The 23048-nt window shown below is 45.0% G+C and overlaps 1 protein-coding gene across 2 annotated transcripts in view; it reads left to right on the top strand.

The window, feature by feature from the left end:
* LOC306942779 (E3 ubiquitin-protein ligase TRIM35-like) overlaps positions 1-13239 on the top strand; it is a 136252-nt gene extending 123013 nt beyond the window's left edge. For both annotated transcript variants that reach the window (XM_079528865.1, XM_079528864.1), the window contains exon 3: positions 12013-13239. In XM_079528865.1, coding sequence (XP_079384991.1) covers positions 12038-13231 — 1194 coding nt within the window. In that variant the 5' untranslated portion in view covers positions 12013-12037 and the 3' untranslated portion in view covers positions 13232-13239. The remainder of the gene's footprint in view (positions 1-12012) is intronic.
* The last annotated feature ends 9809 nt before the right edge of the window (positions 13240-23048 follow it).

A 23048-nucleotide genomic window follows, 5' to 3' on the forward strand; every position in this document is an offset into this window, starting at 1 on the left:
GTATTTAATGCGTAAAATCCATGATATTTACATTGGAATGAATGAGCCTGGCCGGAAAGTGTCCAAGTGGGAGTGTCTAAGTGGGAGAGGCCGGGGCTTTGCTATAGGTGAATTTCTCATCATTGCTGAGGAAAAAAGATGATAGAATGCAGGACACTGGAACACCTCTATGCAGTATGGATTATGAATCAGAGCTGTATTAATCACCAGAGGAAGGGTTGCGGTAATGAATAGTCTTTTGTATCATGACGTGCATGTGATCAACAAGTTGTGTAACTATTAAACTAACTAGTGCAACCGTGGGGGGGTGTTGAGTGCAGTCTGTTGCTGTCCTGCAGCAAGACATTAATATAAGATATTAGCACATCATTTCCTAATACTATGACGCATTGCAACGCTGTGTGAGCTTGTGGATCGGCTATTTTCAGCATGCAACCAAGTGTAAAATCAGGCATTCCGACACCATCGAGGCCCGCCAACTGTATACATTTAGACAACTATAAAATCTCATGATATTTTAATAGTCGACTAAGTTGGACTAAAATATGACAAACTAAATGGAATTTTATTCAAAACCACTGCGACTAAACTTTGTCGTCAAAATTAACACCGTCGGGGACCCAGAGATCAAAAGTAATGTATCAAACTGGGAACTCGTTGGCATTAAAAAAGCTTTACAATCACTGCACAAGATTTAATTATAGACATTTTGGTGGATGAGGCTCAACATGTCCTCTGCGCTCTGCGTGAACAGGCTTTCTGTATTAACTCAACCGTAGAAATGTTGGCGCCAGGGGTCGAGGTGGACATTTTTGTCAGAATTATTTTTTTGCCTCGGACGTACAAAATGAGTGGACAATAATATTATCAGAAAGACATAAAGAGATATAGCCCTGAATGACCATAACAACAGGTCTGTAACTCTGAGAGATAGCCCTAAATGACCATAACAACAGGTCTGTAACTCTGAGAGATAGCTCTGAATGACCATAACAACAGGTCTGTAACTCGTGTACAAACTCCATTTGTACACTCTCAGAGTTAACCCATTTTGGGCGGGAACCCCTTTTGGTGTTAGCATTCCCAGCAAGCCAAATGACGCCATGATGATGTTATGATGACGTCCTCTGATGACTCCAGTGACGTTCAGGACTAGGCCAGATCACAGCCCATATGGGGATGATCTTTACGTCATTTCCAGGACGTCTTCACCAGTTGAAATAATATAGCTTATTCTGGGCCAGATCTGACTAGTTATGATATGACTAAAGTTGATCTGGCCACGATCTGACTCGTTCTGATTCATCCAGGGACATTCGTCTTAGTGAGCAGAATTGATGTTGGTTGAAATCAGGTGATATTCTGGGCCAGATCTGACTAGTCTTGGTTTGACTTGATTTGGCCCCAATCGAGACGTCACTAATTCGACCAGGTCCTGACCGTGCTTGCTGGGTTGTGTTATGCTTTAGCTATTGAAAAATAGCAGATCTACAAGCTCATAGTGCGCCACCGAGTGGCGCGCTACGAGCTTGTAGATCTGCTATTTTTGAAAAATCGAAGAACGACTGACAGAAACTTTTTCAGAAAACTGTCAGGATGTAGAAGACATTTTTAGAATCTGATCTCAGGTCAAAATGGGTTAAGTGGGTCCTTGCAAATAAAACGTTTGAGAACCACTAGTACTAGTTGGACTCATAATGTGCCAAAGTGTTTGTAGTAAATATGTGACATACACATTCTGAAGAAAACCTGGAGACTTTGACATTCAGTAATTGGGTCTTCACACACACACACACACACACACACACACACACACACACACACACACACACACACACACACACACACACACACACACAGGTGCTCGTTATTATGTGGTGGAGCCGCAAAGAAAATTGTTATTATGAGGGTCGGCTTGGCACCTTTTGGCACATTTTGTGCCAAAATATGCATGTTGCCATATTTTTTTACAGTCTATGGTGTTGCCCTACTCGCAGAGTCGCAGTGCGTATAGAGCGTCGCAGTCCCCCCTTTCATGACGACGCCAGGCCCATGAAGGAAATAATTCCCAATGCATTTTCCCCATAGACATTTCAAAAAGTATTTATTTAAAGACCTTTTAAGCGTCGTACGAAGCCAACTCGAGTTGTGACAAATCATGACAACAAATACAAATACAAAAAACAAATAATTACAAAGAAGTAATACAACTGCCGTAATTATTTCTTCCGCCCAAAAAAATTAAATGTCTTTAAAACATTTTTTTTTAAATGTCTGAGGAAAATGAACGGGGGGGAATCATTTCCTGGGCCCTGGTAGGGGGCGGGACTGCGACGCTCTATTGCGCGTATAGGTAACGACGGCACTGGATTCAGGGCATGAACATGAAAGTTACAAGGATTTCAGCTCTAAGTGGTTGAAGTTGAACTGAAGTGAAGCGGCCTGCGTTGCTCGTCATCTCAGACTCCTCTCTCATCCTTCGCCCAGCAGTGGACTGACTGACTCATCAGCAGTGATGTGTCACCTGAGCACCTCAAGAACAATACGACCCACCGCTCGTTTTTCACTGTCGCCCACTGCCTGCTGGCATCTGTCACTGTCCACACATGCACGCACACACCTGACGCTGCACACACACAAAATGCTTTCCACCGTCCAGTGGAGGCTCCTTTGCTCTCCAGCCAAATATTTACCTCATCCGTCTCTCTCTCTCTCTCTCTCTCTCTCTCTCTCTCTCTCTCTCTCTCTCTCTCTCTCTCTCTGTCTCTACCTCTTGCATCCCTCTGGCCTCGTTCTCTGTCCTTGTCACCTCACACCGCCCTCCACCTCCTGTCCCTCAAATACCATTCTATTCATAGGGGTAATCGTGTGTGTGTGTGTGTGTGTGTGTGTGTGTGTGTGTGTGTGTGTGTGTGTGTGTGTGTGTGTGTGTGTGTGTGTGTGTGTGTGTGTGTGTGTGTGTGTGTGTGTGCGTGTGTGCATGCGTCCGTGTATGCACACATCGTGCTCGTCTGTGCGTGCGTGCGCACATCGCGCTCGTCTGTGTGTGCATGCGCACATCAAAGCTCTGAACAGTTTTGTGTGTTGTATCAACATGCAGCAGGCAGGCCTGTGTCAAATCGTCGAGCAGGACTAACCGGCATGAGGGAGAGAGATAGACAGACAAACGGTGATTGTGAAGGCAGTAGACAGACAGTGTATTGTTAATCTACACAGCCAGTGTTGAAGGCAGTCGACAGTGTTTTGTTGTGTTGTTATATAATCTACACTGTCAGTGTTAACTGCACAGGTGACCCCACAGTCAACCAATGCAGTATAATTAAAACTGTTTAAAGGCCTTTGTACTTGCCTTAGAACTGCACACTCACTCCCTCTCCAGGAAGGGCGAGATCATTTTTCGACAAACGACCTACGTCGCGACCTAGGTCGTGACCCATAGCTATAGGTCATGACCTATAGATGTAGGTCGCGTCGCAACCTATGGCTTATAGTTTGCGACGTACTGTAGGTTGTTGGTTCCAAAAATGATCTCGCTGTCTCTCTCCCAATCTGCTGTAGTCTGAAGACTCACCTCTTCAGACTCCAGCACTTGCCGTAGCCTTGATGACCTTACAGGTTATGTAGACCGATGCCAGGTCATTATTGACCTGGCATCCTATAGTGTTTATAGTTTCAATCTACAGATTATTGATTTTCTTTGGAGAGAGACATACTGACAGACCGCATGAGAGATATCATATTATATGATCAGCGATAGAGAGAGAGAGAGAGAGAGATACTGACAGACCGCATGAGAGATATCATATGATCAGCAATAGAGAGAGAGAGAGAGAGATACTGACAGACCGCATGAGAGATATCATATTATATGATCAGAGAGAGAGAGAGAGAGAGAGAGATACTGACAGACCACATGAGAGATATCATATTATATGATCAGCGATAGAGAGAGAGAGAGAGAGAGATACTGACAGACCGCATGAGAGATATCATATGATCAGCAATAGAGAGAGAGAGAGAGAGAGATACTGACAGACCGCATGAGAGATATCATATTATATGATCAGAGAGAGAGAGAGAGAGAGAGAGAGAGAGAGAGAGAGATATACTGACAGACCACATGAGAGATATCATATTATATGATCAGCGATAGAGAGAGAGAGAGAGATACTGACAGATCGCATGAGAGATATCATATTATATGATCAGCGATAGAGAGAGAGAGAGAGATACTGACAGACCGCATGAGAGATATCATATTATATGATCAGCGATAGAGAGAGAGAGAGAGATACTGACAGACCACATGAGAGATATCATATTATATGATCAGCGATAGAGAGAGAGAGAGAGATACTGACAGACCACATGAGAGATATCATATTATATGATCAGCGATAGAGAGAGAGAGAGAGATACTGACAGACCGCATGAGAGATATCATATTATATGATCAGCGATAGAGAGAGAGAGAGCGAGAGATACTGACAGACCGCATGAGAGATATCATATTATATGATCAGCGATAGAGAGAGAGAGAGAGATACTGACAGACCGCATGCGAGATATCATATTATACGATCAGCGATAGAGAGAGAGAGAGAGATACTGACAGACCGCATGAGAGATATCATATTATATGATCAGCGATAGAGAGAGAGAGAGAGATACTGACAGACCGCATGAGAGATATCATATTATATGATCAGCGATAGAGAGAGAGAGAGAGATACTGACAGACCGCATGCGAGATATCATATTATATGATCAGCGATAGAGAGAGAGAGATACTGACAGACCGCATGAGAGATATCATATTATATGATCAGCCGAAGGAGGAGCCAGGCCACGAGGCAACGCACAGCGCCTGGAGCCCCTCCTAGTGTCAGCCATCATCCACCACTGACCGCCTCTAAGCCCCCAGGATCATCCACCACTGACCGTCTCTAAGCCCCCAGGAGACAGTGGTTCCCAAACTTTTTCATGTCAAGTACCCCAAAATTGACACTAATTAGCCCGCTGACCCCCATTTGTAAAAGATATGCCAGGGACCCCCATAAGAGAAGATTTTGACGGCTCTAGCAGTGATTCTCAACCCGTTTAATTTCAATGACCCCCAGTTTAACATGCGTATTAGTCTACATTTAGATCCCATTTAATGTCATCTATCTCTGGGACCCCCAGTTTATATTGTAAAATCAATGTTAATGTAACTCTTAGAGTGTACAAATAGACCCTAACGGGTCCATTTGGTTCCATGTGTACACTCTCAGAGTGACAGACCCATAAGGGTCCATTTGGTTCCCAACAATCATTTAGCTGGGTACCCCCTGGAACTCCCTCGAGGACCCCTGGGGGTCCCCCGGACCCCTATTTGGGAACCACTGCCCTAAGGGGCAGTGAGACAGCTGTACTGTAGCATGCGGGAGTGCAACAATGAGGGAGTGCAACAATGAGGGAGTGCAACGAACCATGTACAACCCAGATTCGGCACAAACAAGGGACTAAATTATTTTCGCTCCTATGCCACCAAAATGTGGAACGCCCTACCAACAGTCATTAAGACATGTGAATCCCTTGACTCCTTCAAAACCGCTCTCAAAGGGCACCTACGGACAGCTGCAATTCGAAATTTTCCATTTACAATAGGACTTGTAGCAACTTGGAATCTATAGTCATTATAATGAAAGGTAACATGACATCATGGTTTTTCAACACAGCCAATTTTTCATACACTTGCTTCATAATTTACATAAGTAATTAGTCCCTTCTTTTTTTAATCAACCAACATTTCTCATTCTCATTGTTTCTTCCTCTCTCTCTCTCTCTCTGACACACACACACACACACACACACACACACACACACACACACACACACACACACACACACACACACACACACACACACACACACACACACACACACACACACACTTGCGGCAGAAATAATTTAAAGGGTTCTGGATGTGTCAGTGAACGACACACATGGGGGACACAGAATAATGCCATATAGATTGACAGTCATTTCTGTCAACAGTCAGTGTCACTCAAACTGATGGTCTGACAGCCGGCGACCACCGTGTGTGTCCACGTGACAGACACACACATCACGCACGCACGCACGCACGCACGCACCAGTGTTGTTTTTGACAGCAAATTTTAGTTTTAGTCATAGTCATAGTCCCTTGAATAGGTTTCATTTAGTTTTAGTCACATTTTAGTCACCTGGAATGTTTTAGTGTTAGTCTAGTTTTAGACGACTATCACAAGATTTTAGTTGACTAAATCTACAGTTGATTTAGTCGACTAAAATGTATTTTGGTGGGCCTTGATGAAGCTTGTAGATCTGATATTTCCAGCATGCAACCAAGTGTAAAATGACTTATACTGGATCTCTTGTCCACTAGTCCCTTCCTAACATTTTAGTCTAGTTTTTATTTGATGGATAATTTTGAATTATTGTAGATCTGTTATTTTGTGGGATTTGGTTACATGTTCCCAATAACTTTGTATCTTCATGCCACTGAGTTTACATCTCACTCTTCCCCAGCTGGCGGGTAGATAAAGAATTGTTTTGTTTCCCGATTGTCTGCCTCTCTGGTGAACAACATGTTATTCGGCCTTGGTACAGTCCCGTAGCAGACAAATTGTCTCCTACTAACGTTTACTAGTTGTCAGTAACTTGGGCTGTGAACTACATTTACTTAAAGAACTACGATTCCCTTCGGTCACACTTCCGGGATTTTACCGGAAGTATAATTTGCCACGTATCCCAAGTAGGCCTCCCGGCAATAGGTGTCGCCATTATTCACTTTTGGTTACCCTCTGAACTCCAAATGCATTACTTCCCCATGTCAAAAGGATGTTATGACTTATGTAGTATAAAATATGGTCACTGATGATGTGTCAGTGAGAGATCTTTTTAACGCTGTACGGACCTGCCATTTCTCTCCCGTTGTAATTGGTAATATATATCAAATGGAAAATCCTTATAGCTCTGGTGTGTGGACTTCTTCCTTCGTGTCTGTGTCAAAGTCATTCTAAGGTATTCTGGTATACTCTGATACTTTTACTCTGCCTAATTCTCTCATTTTAGTATTGTAGTTTTCCTCTAAAGTATTTATCCTTAAAAGGTATTAATATAGGATTATAGTTTTATAAGTTTAACATTATAACATTAAAGATAAAGTTTAAAAGGTTTTACAGTCCTCAATTCTGACTTGAGTATTTTTACTCGATTACATTCTTCCAATTCTCCTCCGTCTCCAGCCGGAGTTCAGACGATTTATTGGTTTGTAGTTCAAAAGGTTATCTTGATAGTTTGTGGCTCTACACGCCGAAGGGGTCTCAGTATGTCCACTTTAACCACTTAGTTCTTAAAGCAGCAATGTTGCTGCGTCATAATTCGGACACTATGGTATTGGGCTTTTCATATTCATATTGGTAAATATGTATCATTAAATACATAACAAAATGGCCTTTCTCGCCATCTTTCCAACATTATTTGTTGACGAAATTGTCAGTATATTTAGTCTTAGTTTTAGTCATCATTTTCGATTAGTTTCCATTTAGTTTTCATCAGTGGAAAACGGTAGTCGACGAACATTTTTCGTCTTAGTTTTAGTCGACGAAATCAACACTGGCATGCACAGTGCACACACACGCACGAACACATGTACACACACACACGATGCAAGAGATTGTGAGCAGCTGAAGGTTTGAAGCGTGGAAATGTCCCGTTACATCATACCCATGACTGAAGGGGGCGAGGCAAGAGAGAATATGTAAGATGTAGTGGAGTCGAAGTAAAGTACTGAAAATTGGAAATACTCCAGTAAAGTAAAAAGTACACTACCTGAGTACATGTACTTTCCACCACTGGACAGGTGCAGTAATATCAGGTCACGTATGGTTTCATCATCAAAGTGCACTGTACTTTCTCAGAGAGAGAGAGAGAGAGAGTTAGTTAGTTGGTTTCATTTATTGTCCACAATGTGGAAATTTGTCTTCGGTCTCATAACAACAGTAACAACAAAACGGCAACAACAGCAACGAAACTTAAATTATCTAAATGGCAAAAAGCAGGACAACAGTGACAGATACATTCAAAACAGGTTTAACTAAAGGGGGCACGGTGGCACAGTCGGTAGTGCTGTCGCCTCACAGTTAGAAGGTCCTGGGTTCGATTCACACTGGGGACACCGTGGGTGCTGGAGGCGTGCTCCCTCCTCCGTGTCATCAGTGCCCATACCCAAGGTGGGGTTGGCGAAAGGGCCCCTCTACCCTCACAAAAAACATGCAGTAATCCTGGTCTCTAAACTGCCTCTCCCTGGCCAGCCGGGGCGCCTGATGGAGGGGAAAGGAGCTGGTCGGAATAACGTGTTCCTTCCACGCGCTAGCCTACGTCTGGCCCCAGGCTGGCAGAGGAAGCAGGATTACACTAGATAATTGACACTGGGTGAAAAAATGGGTTGCAAAATCGTGGGATAAAAATTATAGAAAAACACATTTAAAAAAAAAACAGGTTTAACGAGACATGGTATCATTTAGTGCCTTAATCGCATTAGGAATGAAGAATTGTTGTTGCAGAGAGAGAGAGAGAGAGAGAGAACAGCGCGTTTTGACATGATCTGAGATGTCACAAGTCACATTATGTTCCGCACCAGATCCGTGCTGTGTGTCAGGGAGGGAATCAGACTTTGCTCGAATTCATACCGACACAGAACATCTGAAGGCGTTTGGCCCGGGACCCAAACTATAGAGATAGCAGATGACCTTGCAAAACAAATCTGTCAACCCTGGCTGGCACCCTCCCCTCCAGGCACCCTCCCCTCCAGACAGGCAGGCAGGCAGGCAGGCAGGCAGGCAGGCAGGCAGGCAGGCAGGCAGGCAGGCAGGGTGTCGGGGCTAGCTGCATCACTGTTGATTTTGACAGCACATTTTGATTTTAGTTTTAGTCAGTCTCTTGAATAGCTTTAATTTAGTTTTAGTCACGTTATAGTCACCTGGAATGTTTTAGTGTTAGTCTAGTTTTCGGCTAAAATGTGCTTTTCGTCGTAATGGCCGATTTTATACACTTGCTGAAAATAGCCGATCTACAAGCTCACAACGCCTCACGCTAGATCGGCTATTTTCAGCATGCAACCAAGTGTAAAATGAGTGTAAAACGATAGTCGACGAACATTTTTCGTCGTAGTTTTAGTCAACGAAATCAACACTAAGCCGCATTCAGACCCCTGCATGCTTCCTCAGTGGGACGTGGCTATAGTGGTCAGACCCCTGCATGCTTCCTCAATGGGACGTGGCTATAGTGGTCAGACCCCTGCATGCTTCCTCAGTGGGACGTGGCTATAGTGGTCAGACCCCTGCATGCTTCCTCAGTGGGACGTGGCTATAGTGGTCAGACCCCTGCATGCTTCCTCAGTGGGGCGTGGCTATAGTGGTCAGACCCCTGCATGCTTCCTCAGTGGGACGTGGCTATAGTGGTCAGACCCCTGCATGCTTCCTCAGTGGGACGTGGCTATAGTGGTCCATTTAATGGAGAGAGAGAGACAGAGGCAGCGTGTGAGTGACAGGTGGACGAGAGGATGACGGGAGAGAGACTGCTGCCATGATGATGGAGAGAGAGAGAGAAAATATGTGTAGAGATGCACTCTATTACTGGAGAGGGGGGGGGGGGGGGGGGGGGGGCTAGAAGGGAGGTAGAGGAGGAGAGATGGGGAAAGAGATACAGTAGGAGGGAGAGGGGTGACAACGTAAATGAGAGAGAGAGAGAGAGAGAGAGAGAGAGAGAGAGAGAGAAGGAATAATGTGAACAGGAGAGCGAGAGAAAGCTGAGAAGCGATAGAGAGAGACTGACAGACAGGCTCACAGTGCGTTTTAACAGCGGGCGAGCATTGGCCGACACATCGCCCAATCGCCCGTTATCGCCCGAAAAGATTAATTATTGTCATCTTTTCGGGCGGCGTTACGCCGCCCACGTTTCGACCATCGCCTGTTCGCCTGCTATCGCCGGTAGTCGTCGGGTCCCGTAGACAAATAATGCACTTCCGGAAAATGTGTCTGGCTGTCGCCTGCTGTTAAAACGTACTGTCACAGTACGATACAAAATACATTTCCAGACAAATGACCGAAAAATCTTTTTCTTCATTATTTCTCTTACAAAATCCAGGATTTTCTTTTAATATTCTCCTCTCATTCTGTTTTCAATACAGTAGAAAATGGAAGTAGACTGGAAACTTTCTTTTTTTTTTAGGGGTGCTAGCCCCTCCTACTTTATATTCAGCTATAGTGTAGATTTTCGTCTTACACAAACATTAAATTCCCATTGACCAGCAAATCGGCTATTTATGAATCCATGCGCCTATATGCATCATTACAACTAGAGGATACGTTTTCTTTTTAGAAGATAAAGCGGCACTGTGTGTGTGTGTGTGTGTGTGTGTGTGTGTGTGTGTGTGTGTGTGTGTGTGTGTGTGTGTGTGTGTGTGTGTGTGTGTGTGTGTGTGTGTGTGTGTGTGTGTGTGTGTGTGTGTGTGTGTGTGTGTGTGTGTGTGTGTGTGTGTGTACACCTACATTCCTGCCTCTGCTGTAATGAGCTCACTCATTGGTCACAGAGACACAGAAACAATCTGGGAGGAGACATGTTGTTGTTACTCAATGAATAGAGAGAGCATTGTGAGCATCTACACACACACACACACACACACACACACACACACACACACACACACACACACACACACACACACACACACACACACACACACACACACACACACACACACACACACAGAGAGAGAGAGAGGACTGTTCGTTTGAAACAACCTTCACTGAGGTAAGAACATAAAAAAGCATAACTACTATTCAGGGTTGTACTTTATTGTTCCATCTTGTGCATTTACATAAGAGTAAAACTTTATTGTTCCATCTTGTGTACAGATACATAAGAGTACAAGGTGTTTTGGTTTGACGTCCTTCGGACAATGCAGCAGGATAGATAACAAAAATGATAATAACGATAATGCAGCAGCAGATACAAATATAATGATACAAAATTGAAAATTGTAATTGCTACTACTGCTACAGTTACTGAAACTACTACTTCTGTTATACTACTGCTAATACTGCTACAGCTACTAAAACTACTACTGCTAATAATGCAACAAAAGTATTACTACGGTGTGTTGTTTAAGCATGTGTGCGCGCATAGCAACCATGTGTTGTTATAAGACAACATGTCGTGGATTTGAGGCCCTACACAATGACACACTGTGTGTGTGTGTACTACACTGACACACATCTGCATTCCAACAAGGATACGTATAGCTTCTTAATGATTGATCCCCTCAGGGGACGTGTGTGTGTGTGTGTTTCAATGACATCATCATCATGACATGCTGAGACAACGTGTTGATTTGACATTAAGTAGTCTTGCCGAGCCATGAGGCCCGTATAAGGCAGGAGGCTGTTTCTGTAGCGTGAGGCAGCTTGACGTACAAGTACACCCCCTGGACATGACGCTAGTATGTTGCAGGGACTTAATTACCCCAAGTCAACCCTTGATGCCAAGTGCTAAGCAGGGATGCACTGGGTCCCATTTTTTAGAGTCCCCGGCCGGGGATCGAACCCCGATCTCCCAGTCTCAGGGCGGACACTCTAACCACAAGGCTTAGGCCACTGAGCTGGTTGGTTTTGTCATTACGTAACCAATAGAGTTCACAGATTGTAAACACAGTGATACAGACACAGCTCCACTCTCTCTCTCTCTCGCTCTCTCTCTCTCTCTCTCTCTCTCTCTCTCTAACCCTTGTAATAATCACTATATTCAAATAATCTCTACTGTAAACCTAAGTAGTACCCTTGTATTGCTTCTAATAATATGTATAATGTATTCTTGTAGTATCCCTGCTGCTGGAACATTAATAATGATGATATGTATCGTTATATATATCATGTTTAACGTGTATCGTTATTAACAATGCTATTGTTGTTGTTTCTGCTGCAACAGACTCGGAGGAGAACATCGCAGATAAATGGCCGGAAAAAAAATGGCGTCCCGTTTGCCCGGTCAGGAAGAGGTGGACCAGCCCTGTCCGTCATGCTGTCACGTCGTGGTCAAACACAACGTTCACAGCTACTGCCGAGACTGTCTGCAGGAATGGTGGACGGAGAAACCGGCCGACGAATGTCCCGTCTGCAAAACGAGATCCGCCGCCAGCGACTGGCGGCCCGCGAACGGTCCGGGATTGAAGAAGCTCTGCGAGAAACTCTCGGAGGAGAAATGTCCGAGCGTCTCGTCGGGGAGCTCGCAGGCCGTCTGCGCTGAGCGCAGGGAGAAATGTCTGAGCGTCTCGTCGGGGAGCTCGCAGGCCGTCTGCGCTGAGCGCAGGGAGAAATGTCTGAGCGACGGACAGCGGGCGTCACTCACGTCGTGTCAGGAATCAGAAAGACACGCCGGACACTCCTTCGGTCCTGTGGACGAAGCATCGCCGAACTGTAAACAGGAAACCCAGGAAGCATCACTGAAGCCTTTCAAGGAGAAACTGGGTGTCTTTGAGGAAGTTAAAATGAATTACGTCCAGACAGAAAACCGGATGGAGGTTCAGGCGCGTAACACGGAGGCACAAATTAGGAATCAATTTAAGAACCTTCATCAGTTCCTGCAGGATGAAGAGGAGGCCAGGATGGGCTCGCTGAGGCAGGAAGAGGCTCAGAAGAGTCGGGAGATAAAGGAGAAGATCGAGAGTCTGAGCAGGGAGATGGAGACGCTCTCCAACGCCATCCGAGACGCAGAGGACCGACCGAGAGCCAACAACCATCGCGTGTCGTTTCTGCAGAGCTGCGAGGCTGCGGCGGAAAGAGTCCAGCTCGCCCTGCAGCGCGAGCCACAACCTCCGGTCCCCGCAGAACACCTGCTGATAGACGAGACCAAACATCTGTCCAACCTGGCCTTCAGAGTGTGGGAGAAGATGAGGGAGATGGTCCTGGACCCAGACACCGCCCAGCCAGGAGTACTCATCCTCTCTGACGACCTGACCGCCGCGAGACACGCAGAGCTTCAGCAGCGGATTCCCGAGAATGTGGAGAGATTGGAATCATGGTCCACCGTTCAGCAGAGCTCTGAGAACCATGAGAGTTACCACAGGAGGTCGTCCGGGACCCCTAGGGCACTGGTTCTCAAAGTGGGGTCCAGGGACCCCCAGGGGTCCTTGAGGGTCCCCACCTAAATGATAGTTTGGAACCAAATGGACCCTTATGGGTCTGTAACTCTGAGAGTGTACAAATGGAACCAAATGGACCCTAACAAGTCCATTTGGTTCCATTTGTACGCTCTCAGAGTTAAATTAACATTGATTTTACAATATAAAATCAATGTTAATTGATTTGCGTGCGATAGAAATGCCATTAAATGGGGGTCCATAGCCTAATTCATGTCAAACCGGGGGGTCCTTGAAATTAGACGGGTTGAGAATCACTGCTAGAGCCATAACAATCTTCTCTTATGGGGGGTCCGTGGCATATCTTTTCAAATGGTGGTCTGCAGGCTAATTAGCCACCGCCACTGCAGAGTCTGACCAAGAGAGGGGAATATATTTTTTGTATTGTGATGTGTGTTCATATCTCCTTAGCATGGTGGTGATTAGGTTTGATATTATTATAAACAAGCTCTTCTTTGTATTGTATATCAATTAGTCATTAGTTAGTAGCAGTATACTTAGGCCAACTAGGCCATGTATGGCCTACTTGTGTGCAAGGCGCAAGTTGGCACATTGACAGAGTGCATTTCTATAGTTGTGTCTTGAAATCAGTGAATATTTTGATTATTATGATACTAAATATTTTCACACTTTTGAGGGCGCTAGCCCCTCCTATATTCAGCTATTGTGTGGATATTTGTCCTATAACACAAACATTAAATGCCATTGACAATGAATGGAGAATTTACGTCATATGTGTCTGAGCAAATCGACATGTTACGTCATGATGATGTACGTCGATGATAAGTGCGCTGCTGACTTCACACTGTGTGTGTGTGTGTGTGTGTGTGTGTGTGTGTGTGTGTGTGTGTGTGTGTGTGTGTGTGTGTGTGTGTGTGTGTGTGTGTGTGTGTGTGTGTGTGTGTGTGTGTGTGTGTGTGTGTGTGTGTGTGTGTGTGTGTGTGTGTGTGTGTTTACGTTTAGTTAAAGTAAAAAAAAGTGATGACTGTTTCCACCACAGGATTCTTCTCCACAGCCAATGTGCTCTTTTTTTTGAGCCACAGGCCCAAAAAAACGGTTAAGGATTAACCTGTGATGTCATGCATGCCGTACTTTTTATTCGTGTTTTTTCTATTCATTTGGTCATCGTGTTCATTAAGGTCCACAGAATGAGAGGCCTGCTCTGTCGGAAACATCACGAAAAAAAGTTACGGCCATTTTTGTATACCACACCATAGACAACCAATATGAGGCAAAGGTTTCCAAATAGTAGCATGTGAGTCATGTGACATGTCAAACTAGGGGGTTTTCATGATTCTGAATCCATTCCAAGCATTTGTTTTACACACTAAATTCGGCCATAGCCACTCCTTGGCCGTTTTTAGGCCAAGGAGTGTTTTTCGTGCAAAACAAATGCTTGGAATAGATTCAGAATCATGAAAACCCCCTAGTTTGACATGTCACATGACTCACATGCTACTTAAAGCATGATGACATTTGAAAAAAATTGTCTTTATTGGTTGTCCATGGTGTGGTATACAAAAATGCCATGGCCATAACTCTTTATTCGTGATGTTTCCGGCAGAGCAGGCCTCTCATTCTGTGGACCTTAATGACCAAATCCTGTCCAATTTTGGGTGGCTGGCTCCCCGGCTATCTTATACCATGATCCTCAGGAGAACATGGAGTCCACTGCCAGCCACCAGCGAGTGTACAGTACATTTATACCAACCCCACCGTCCATCCGTCAGCATCGACAAACACATCTCAGTGCACTGAATCAGGTCACGTGCTGTACCCCTGGGCAATATATAGTTTCTAATGGCCAATGTAGTTTCTAATGACGCATTCACTACCTATAAAGACATCGACAAACAGACTTGTCAAAGCAAGCGGCGCAATCGGCCGGCTCCATAAACAAGTGGGAGACATCATCCACCCGTGGTGTGGTGTCTGACCGACAACAGGGCAGTCGTAATCGATGGTACGCTACTGCACTGGTTCTCAACCTTTTCAGGCCGTGAACACCCCCCCCCCCAAATAATCATATTTGACTGACGAGCAGCACAGGACATTGTTGGAGTTGAGGCATTACTTGGTTTGACTCGGTTGACTTGCCCCAGGCAGGCCTGTCGGTTGACTCGGTTGACTTGCCCCAGGCAGGCCTGTCCCTTAATTCCCGCTCGGCACGCCGCTGATGTGTTCCCAGATTGGGTTATGCTTAATGTGCTTGGAAAATGGCAGATCTACAGTTGGGTGCCACCGATATTGTCCCTTATCATTTGACCCATTTAGGCCTGACCTCAAAATTTTAAAAAATCCTTCTAAATCCTCCAGTTTTCTGAAATAAATATTTTCACGATTTTTCAAAAATAGCAGACCTACAAGCTTGCGCGCTATGAGCTTGTAGATCTGCTATTTTTCAATAGCTAAATTATAACATAATGTTTAAAACACCAAAAGGGGTTTTGCGCAGATCACGCAAACCTCAGCAAAAAGAAAAGGACAATATCGATGGCCTCCAACTGTACAAGCTTGGTATGAGGTGCTGGCAATCTCTCTCTCTCTCTCACACACACACAGGGTGCTAATCGGACAATCCGAGTCCGAGTCCAGCTTCACTGGACAGGACATAGGTGTGTCACAGTCACACATGCATGGATGGCAGTCCATGGGTAAAACAGTCCTCTGCAGTGAGCTGCGTCAAGGTAAACATGACAGAGGTGGAAAGTGGAAACGCTTCAAAGACCACTAGACCAGGCGCTCAGCAGTAAACGACATATATATATAGCATTGAAGCACAATGACCGATCGAGCAGATATACCTTACCTCCAATGCACAGACGTGCTCGTCAAAAGGGGTGCCATGTCGGCTCAGCCCCCTCTGTGCAGGAGGTCAAGCCCCCCTCTGTGCAGGAGGTCAAGCCCCCTCTGTGCAGGAGGTCAAGCCCCGCTCTGTGCAGGAGGTTCAAGCCCCCTCTGTGCAGGAGGTCAAGTGCACCGACCAGATGCCAAAAACATTTGCGGGTCACTGATATGGACATAAACAAGCCTGCATGCCTCAAGCAAAATGACCCTAAGGGATAAAGGGCTCCGTTTTCGTCACCGCTAAACCCCTTATCCCTAAACTTCTTTGCCTTTTTTACTATTTTGCAAAACATTTTTGAATAGTTAAAATGGCCAGTCTACAAACTCACAACGTGTCAATGTAGATTGGCTAGTTGAACTATTCAAAAATGTTTTTCCAAATAGTAAAAAAAGGCAAAGAAGTTCAGGGATAAGGCGTTTAGCGGTGACGAAAATGGAGCCCAAAGACTTCCTACTGTATATGATCTTCGCAAATCACAAGTGTGTGCGTGCGTGCGTGTGTGTGCGTGCGTGCGTGTATGTGCGCGCCTTACTGCAGAACATCAGGGCGAGGCCGGTGACGCCACGTCACATGGTTGGCGTTTGGCCGTTCCTTCTATGCCAAGGAGGCAACATAACGGTGACCTTCCTCCCTCACTCACTGTGCCAACCGATGGAAAACTTGTCAGATGAGCGATTTCATCATAATATCCCCAGTACCTCCCGTCTATCTCTCTCTCTCTCACACACACACACACACACACACACACACACACACACACACACACACACACACACACACACACACACACACACACACTTGCCGTTAAGTCACCTGGGAGCAGACAGCCGCCACGCAGAGAGGACACGCCGCGGTACGCTCTCCTTCCTCACAACATGTCCAACAAGCAGGTCACACTCACCGCGCCGCCATCAACACCTCTCTGACGACGCGCTATAAATTATGGATATTCATTCATAGCACCTCCTGCCAAAAGTCACGTTAGCCTCAACCCCAACCCCCCCCCCCCCCCCCCCCAACACACACACACACCCCCTCCCCCTCCCCCTCTCGATGCCAGATGCTTCTTTAGCCCATTAAAATCGGGAAAGCATCCGTGTCGTTTTAGATTTTTGCAAATAAAAAATAACACTCGTGTGAAGTGAGGGGCACCATCTACGTTCTACGACGTCATAGTAAAACTATGGCTGTCACATGGCACACACAAAGTCAGGCTTTGGAGTCGCTAGCGCCCCTCAAAAATAGCAGATATACAAGCTCACAGCACGTCACTTTGTGCCGTGCTGCGAGCTTGTTCATCTGCTATTTTAGTTTTTTCCCCTCATCCCATCCAATGTATGGCTTACCGAAATAACGCCATGTACGACGTGGTATAGCCAAGTCATGGACGTTTAATGCACTTTTAACAGAAACGTTTGCCAGCCATATGGACTTGGTTAATGTTTGTTTTAAACAAATTGTTTAGCGCACCAAATAATAATAATATAATAAACTTTATTTATAAAGCACTTTTTAAAACAATGTCACAAAGTGCTTTCCAATACAGGTTAAAATACAGTAGTAGAATAAAACAACAACAATAAGCAATATTAATACAAGTAAACAGGTGAACACAAAATAAAACGATCAATAATTTAAGTAAAAGCCATCGTGAACAAGTGGGTTTTTAGCTGTGATTTATGATGAGAAACAAATGACATGAGAAACATGAGACGACATCTGATATGAATACAACTCGTAACTAATTCTGTTTCATACAATAACACAATGCATTCATGTCTGGTGGTGGGGGAGGATGAGGATGATGATAGTGTCAGACTGTACAGCCATGCCAAAGCACAAGAAGGACATTCATGTCTGGTGGTGGGGGAGGATGAGGATGATGATAGTGTCAGACTGTACAGCCATGCCAAAGCACAAGAAGGACATTCATGTCTGGTGGTGGGGGAGGATGAGGATGATGATAGTGTCAGACTGTACAGCCATGCCAAAGCACAAGAAGGACATTCATGTCTGGTGGTGGGGGAGGATGAGGATGATGATAGTGTCAGACTGTACAGCCATGCCAAAGCACAAGAAGGACATTCATGTCTGGTGGTGGGGGGGGATGAGGATGATGATAGTGTCAGACTGTTAGCCATGCCAAAGCACAAGAAGGACAGTCCCGCCCCCTGCGAGGGCACCGGAAGAGAATTTCCCATTCATTCTTCCATAGGCGTTTCAAAAAGCATTTATTTAAAGACCTGTAAGCCTCGGACAAAGTCAACAGCCGAGTTGACAAATCATGACAATAAACACATTTTTTTGGCCGGACAAATACGTTTTTCTTCTAATCTAATTATTTGTGTTTATTGTCATGATTTGTCAACTCGGCTGTTGGCTTTGTCCGAGGCTTAAGGCTCATTCATAGTCTGGATTTCCGGTGGTGAGGTGAGTAAAAACAAAGAGAAGGGCTGGGGCGGTGGCGGTGGTTTGCTCTTCACCGCGGCTCGTGACGTCATGTTGTAGTTCGGTGGTCACTTCACCACCGAAAATCCCGACTATGAATAACGCTTAACAGGTCTTTAAATTAAATACTTTTTGAAATGTCTATGAGAAAAATGAATGGGAAATTCTCTTCTGGAGCCCTCGTCGTTCTGAAAGGGGGCGGGACTGCAACGCTCTATGCCCCCCCCCATGTGTGGCGGCAGCCACAGTGGGTGCCCCTCACTTCACACAAGTGTGGTTATTATTATTTTTAATCTTGAAAAGAACCACTGGTTTAGAAGACGTTCGTATAGAGTCGCCCCCAGTAAAGTATTCAGTCGAGGTCTGAATTTTATATATATATTGTGGCGACTGATACACAACTCAGGAGCGGAGAGTCAGGTTTGCCCATTCACTAGGGCATTTATTGAATATAATTCAGAAATCAGAAATCAGAAATTAACTTGCCTTTCTTTATTGCAGGGGAATGCAGTCAAAGGTCATAAAAGTCATAAGGACTTTGTCGCTGGACTTCGTCGCTGGACGTCATAGGTGAGTTTGGATTACTTTCGCAGAGGATTCTGGTAAGTACTCCTGTAAGGGGTTCCACAGGTGAGTATAGGGTAAACACAGGTTATCTTAGGCCTAGCGTAGCTCTTAGCTCAGTTCTTCCTCCTCACAGGAGGGGTATCAACAGGTCTAGTCAGACAGGTGGATAGCAGCCGATAAATGCCCTCAGAACGAGGTTTCAGAGTGATAAGTATTTCTACTCAGCCTGTACTCGAGTAGATGTACTCCTTCGGTGTACGCTGTGTACTGGGGTCGTATTTCTACTCCTTTTCCATGCTCCTTTCCTTTCATTTCCATAAGCCGATTGTCACTTTATAATAGCCGGTTTCCTGCACGTGCGCTTCGGCCACGGAGCGCGTGACCGGGATGTTGCCTGCGAGTGAGATACAGAGAGGATGCACTCGTCAGTATAAGGATTTCATCATATATCATAGAATTACAATTTACAATTTACAATTTAGGCATTTAGCAGACGTTCTTAATCCAGAGCGACTTACATTAAGCAAGAACAAAAAGCATGGGAATACATCACATATGTAAAATGCATTTATCGCGAAACATGCGTAAGCTAAGAACGTGACTAGAACATATCTATATAATGACACTATACATATAAACTATAACTAGAACATATCTATATAATGACACTATACATATAAACTATACATATATGCTATACTATGCTGTACATATATACTATGAAGTGCTATGACTACATACAATGCACTTATTGTGCTGTCTACATGACATGCTATAAGTCTGTTTCAAATGCTATATAAGTCTAAGAAGTGCTAGAATGGTATTTGAAATAGTGGTGACTCGCTTACCGCCCAATGCTGTTGCCCTCAGCCTCGCCTCGTCTCTGGAGAGTGGATCTGTTAGGCCTCACTCACACCTTCGCAAAACAGACTGATGTATGCTTGTTGTATACAAAGGGTGTGACACAGCTTGCCCCAATGCATTTCCAATGGGAGTCACATGGTTTGACACAACATTTGTGTTGTATGAGGGGGAGGGGCGCAGTCGAAACACAGCCGAAAGCCATACAACAGCTTGTAGTCCAAAATGTTGTATCAAACCATGTGACTTCCATTGGAAATGTATTGGGGCGGCCATGACACTTACAACATTCATACAACAAGCATGCATCAATGTTTTAAAGGTGTGAGTGAGGCCTTAGAGAGACAGAGAGCTTGCCCCTTTATACTGCTGCACTCAGGTGCGCTGATGAATGCAGGGGCACCTAGTTGAGCTGATGATGAGGGATGTACCTGCTGTCAATCACACGACCTAAAGGGCGGTGGCTTATCGGTGCTCTCTGTCTCCCTCTATCTCCAGAGCGGCGCTTGCATGTTGGGCGGTAATTAACCATTGAGACACCACCACAATATATATTAATAGAGACGGCACCTGGAGGAAACCCTGAGGCGAAATGGACATAGTGGCCGAATTTGTCATTGCAGCTCGAGCCAGCGCTGGTCCGTTGACTATCATTGCGCACGTTCATGTTATTGGGGCAATGACACGTGAACGCTGTTTTCATACGTGAACGCTGTTTCATACGTGAACGCTGTTTCATACGTGAACGCGTGCAATGATAGTCAATGGCCAGCGCGTTCACGATTTGGACCAATCCATCCCAGAATGCACTCTGTTGCTACCCGGAAAGAGGAGTGAAATAGACCTCAGGCGCTTTTGAGCAACTTAATGCAAGTGGATGGGAGGAGAAATCCGGTGCCGATTATACTCTAAGGTCTGAATGGTTTACAGGAGACTTCTCCGAATCCATCTCCGTTGTTTCATCTCATGGTGATCTGTGATCTACTGATCTGTGCATGCTTTGAGGTTTCATCTCATGGTGATCTGTGCATGCTTTGAGGTTTCATGTGGGTGTTAGAGATAGACGGGTGCTTTGATGGGGGCTGCTGGGAGACCGAGGGAACGGGAACAAATGTTTGAATGTTGGGCATATCACTGCTGCTCGCCACAGAGTGTGAGCAGAAAATCATTTGACCGTGAATTGAGGAGTTAAGCCAAATGCTGACAGTATACCACAAGAGCATTAGAGCAGTCTGCCAAGGCATTCTCACAAAGGGTCATTTCAGGGGAGCGTGTGTGTGTGTGTGTGTGTGTGTGTGTGTGTGTGTGTGTGTGTGTGTGCGTGCGTGCGTGTGTGCGTGTGCGTGTGTGCGTGCGTGCGTGCGCGTGTGCGCGTGTGTGTACGTGCGTGCGCTGTGCAGCATCAGTGTCGTTTAATTCCTAAGTGCACCAAAGTACCAGGCCAAATAAAAGATCAAACGAAAATCGTTGAAACAAAAAAAACGCAACTCACTGTGTGAATATAATGGGAGCATTAGGTGCACTAAAAGTTTGACATATCCCTAAAACCCCATGCACCACCACACACAAAATGAATACAGAGTAACGGGCGTGTTATTCTAATATCATCTTAATTCTCTGAATGTAAGGTCTTGCTTATTACCATTTCCAAAAGCATAGCATTTGATCAAATCCAGTTTTATTCCAATAACTTAAGGGCTGCAAAAAGCGCTATCATAAAAACTGCGATACCATGGTGCAAAGCGCAGACGATTAGCCACTTAAGCACTGTACAGTTGGGTGCCACCGATATTGTCCCTTATCATTTGACCCATTTAGGCCTGACCTCAACATTTTTTTAAATCCTTCTAAATCCTCCAGTTTTCTGAAATAAATATTTTCACGATTTTTCAAAAATAGCAGACCTACAAGCTCGTAGCGCGCCACTCGGTGGCGCGCTATGAGCTTGTAGATCTGCTATTTTTCAATAGCTAAATTATAACATAATGTTTAAAACACCAAAAGGGGTTCCCGCCCAAAATGGGTTAACTGTCCTTTTGCGCAGATCACGCAAACCTCAGCAAAAAGAAAAGGACAATATCGATGGCCTCCAACTGTATATACTTTGTTGTGCAAGCAATACCAAAAAATAGAAGGTATTTTTTGATGCATGGGGATTATTGAACATTTGACATTCGACAACGACGTCCCCAAAATAGAGACGCCGGCTTATGTAGGAATTAAGTGATTAAATCATCTGAATAGACTCCAATCGATTCAAACAAAAATATCACCTCTCCTCGTAGCTATATACGACCAAATCGAATCGGTCAGCTCCCGGCTGACCTGCAAAACGACGTGCCCGTGACACTCATTTCAACACAAATGGCCTCTGGCCACACTTTTACGGGCCTCCGGGGCGACGGAACGCACAGCGGTAGTTAAAAGGTGGAGAAGCGCTGAGCGTGCTGCTGAACCCCCGTGCCTGTCTCATTCATAGGCTGATTCACGGCGGCCATTACGGTGCCCGGAGAGACGGACTGCCCTGATTGGCTGCCAGGAGCGCAGCAGCAGCAGCAGGGCCCGCTGTAAATCTCGCCGGGCCGCCTTATATAGACAAACACTGTGAAACTTACTGTGGGTGTCAGAGGGACATTAACAGAAATCAACAAAGAAGTGCAGAGGGGAAATGGAAAACGCACAAAGACAAGAAAGATGCTCACGAGAAGAAAGACCGAAAGAAAGAAAATAGTCTCTCATATAGGAGACTATATGTGACCAGGTCTAGCAAAATGGTCCTCATCTCGCCTATAATGAAAAGGCAGAAAATCTAAAATAAACTTGATTTTTCTTTTTTTTGTGATTTTCGTTTTTTTCATAGTTTGAATGTTGAAGAATGTTTTCATTCCAACAGATTATTGATTTGGGCAAATTAAATGTATACATTTATAAGTCAAAGTAGGCTAGCCAGCTCTAGGTGTTGAAATGTTGTGAACATTCAAAGGGGATTTTCTCAGCTTTGGGTAAAACGGCACAATCATTTTAAAATGTTCATATCTCCTTCAAATATAAGAGAGATAAGCCGTCAAACGGCCAACCTTGTGGTCGAGGAGGGAAGCAAGG

Source organism: Electrona antarctica, assembly GCF_951216825.1.
Source record: "Electrona antarctica genome assembly, chromosome: 18".
Classification (NCBI taxonomy): domain Eukaryota; kingdom Metazoa; phylum Chordata; class Actinopteri; order Myctophiformes; family Myctophidae; genus Electrona; species Electrona antarctica.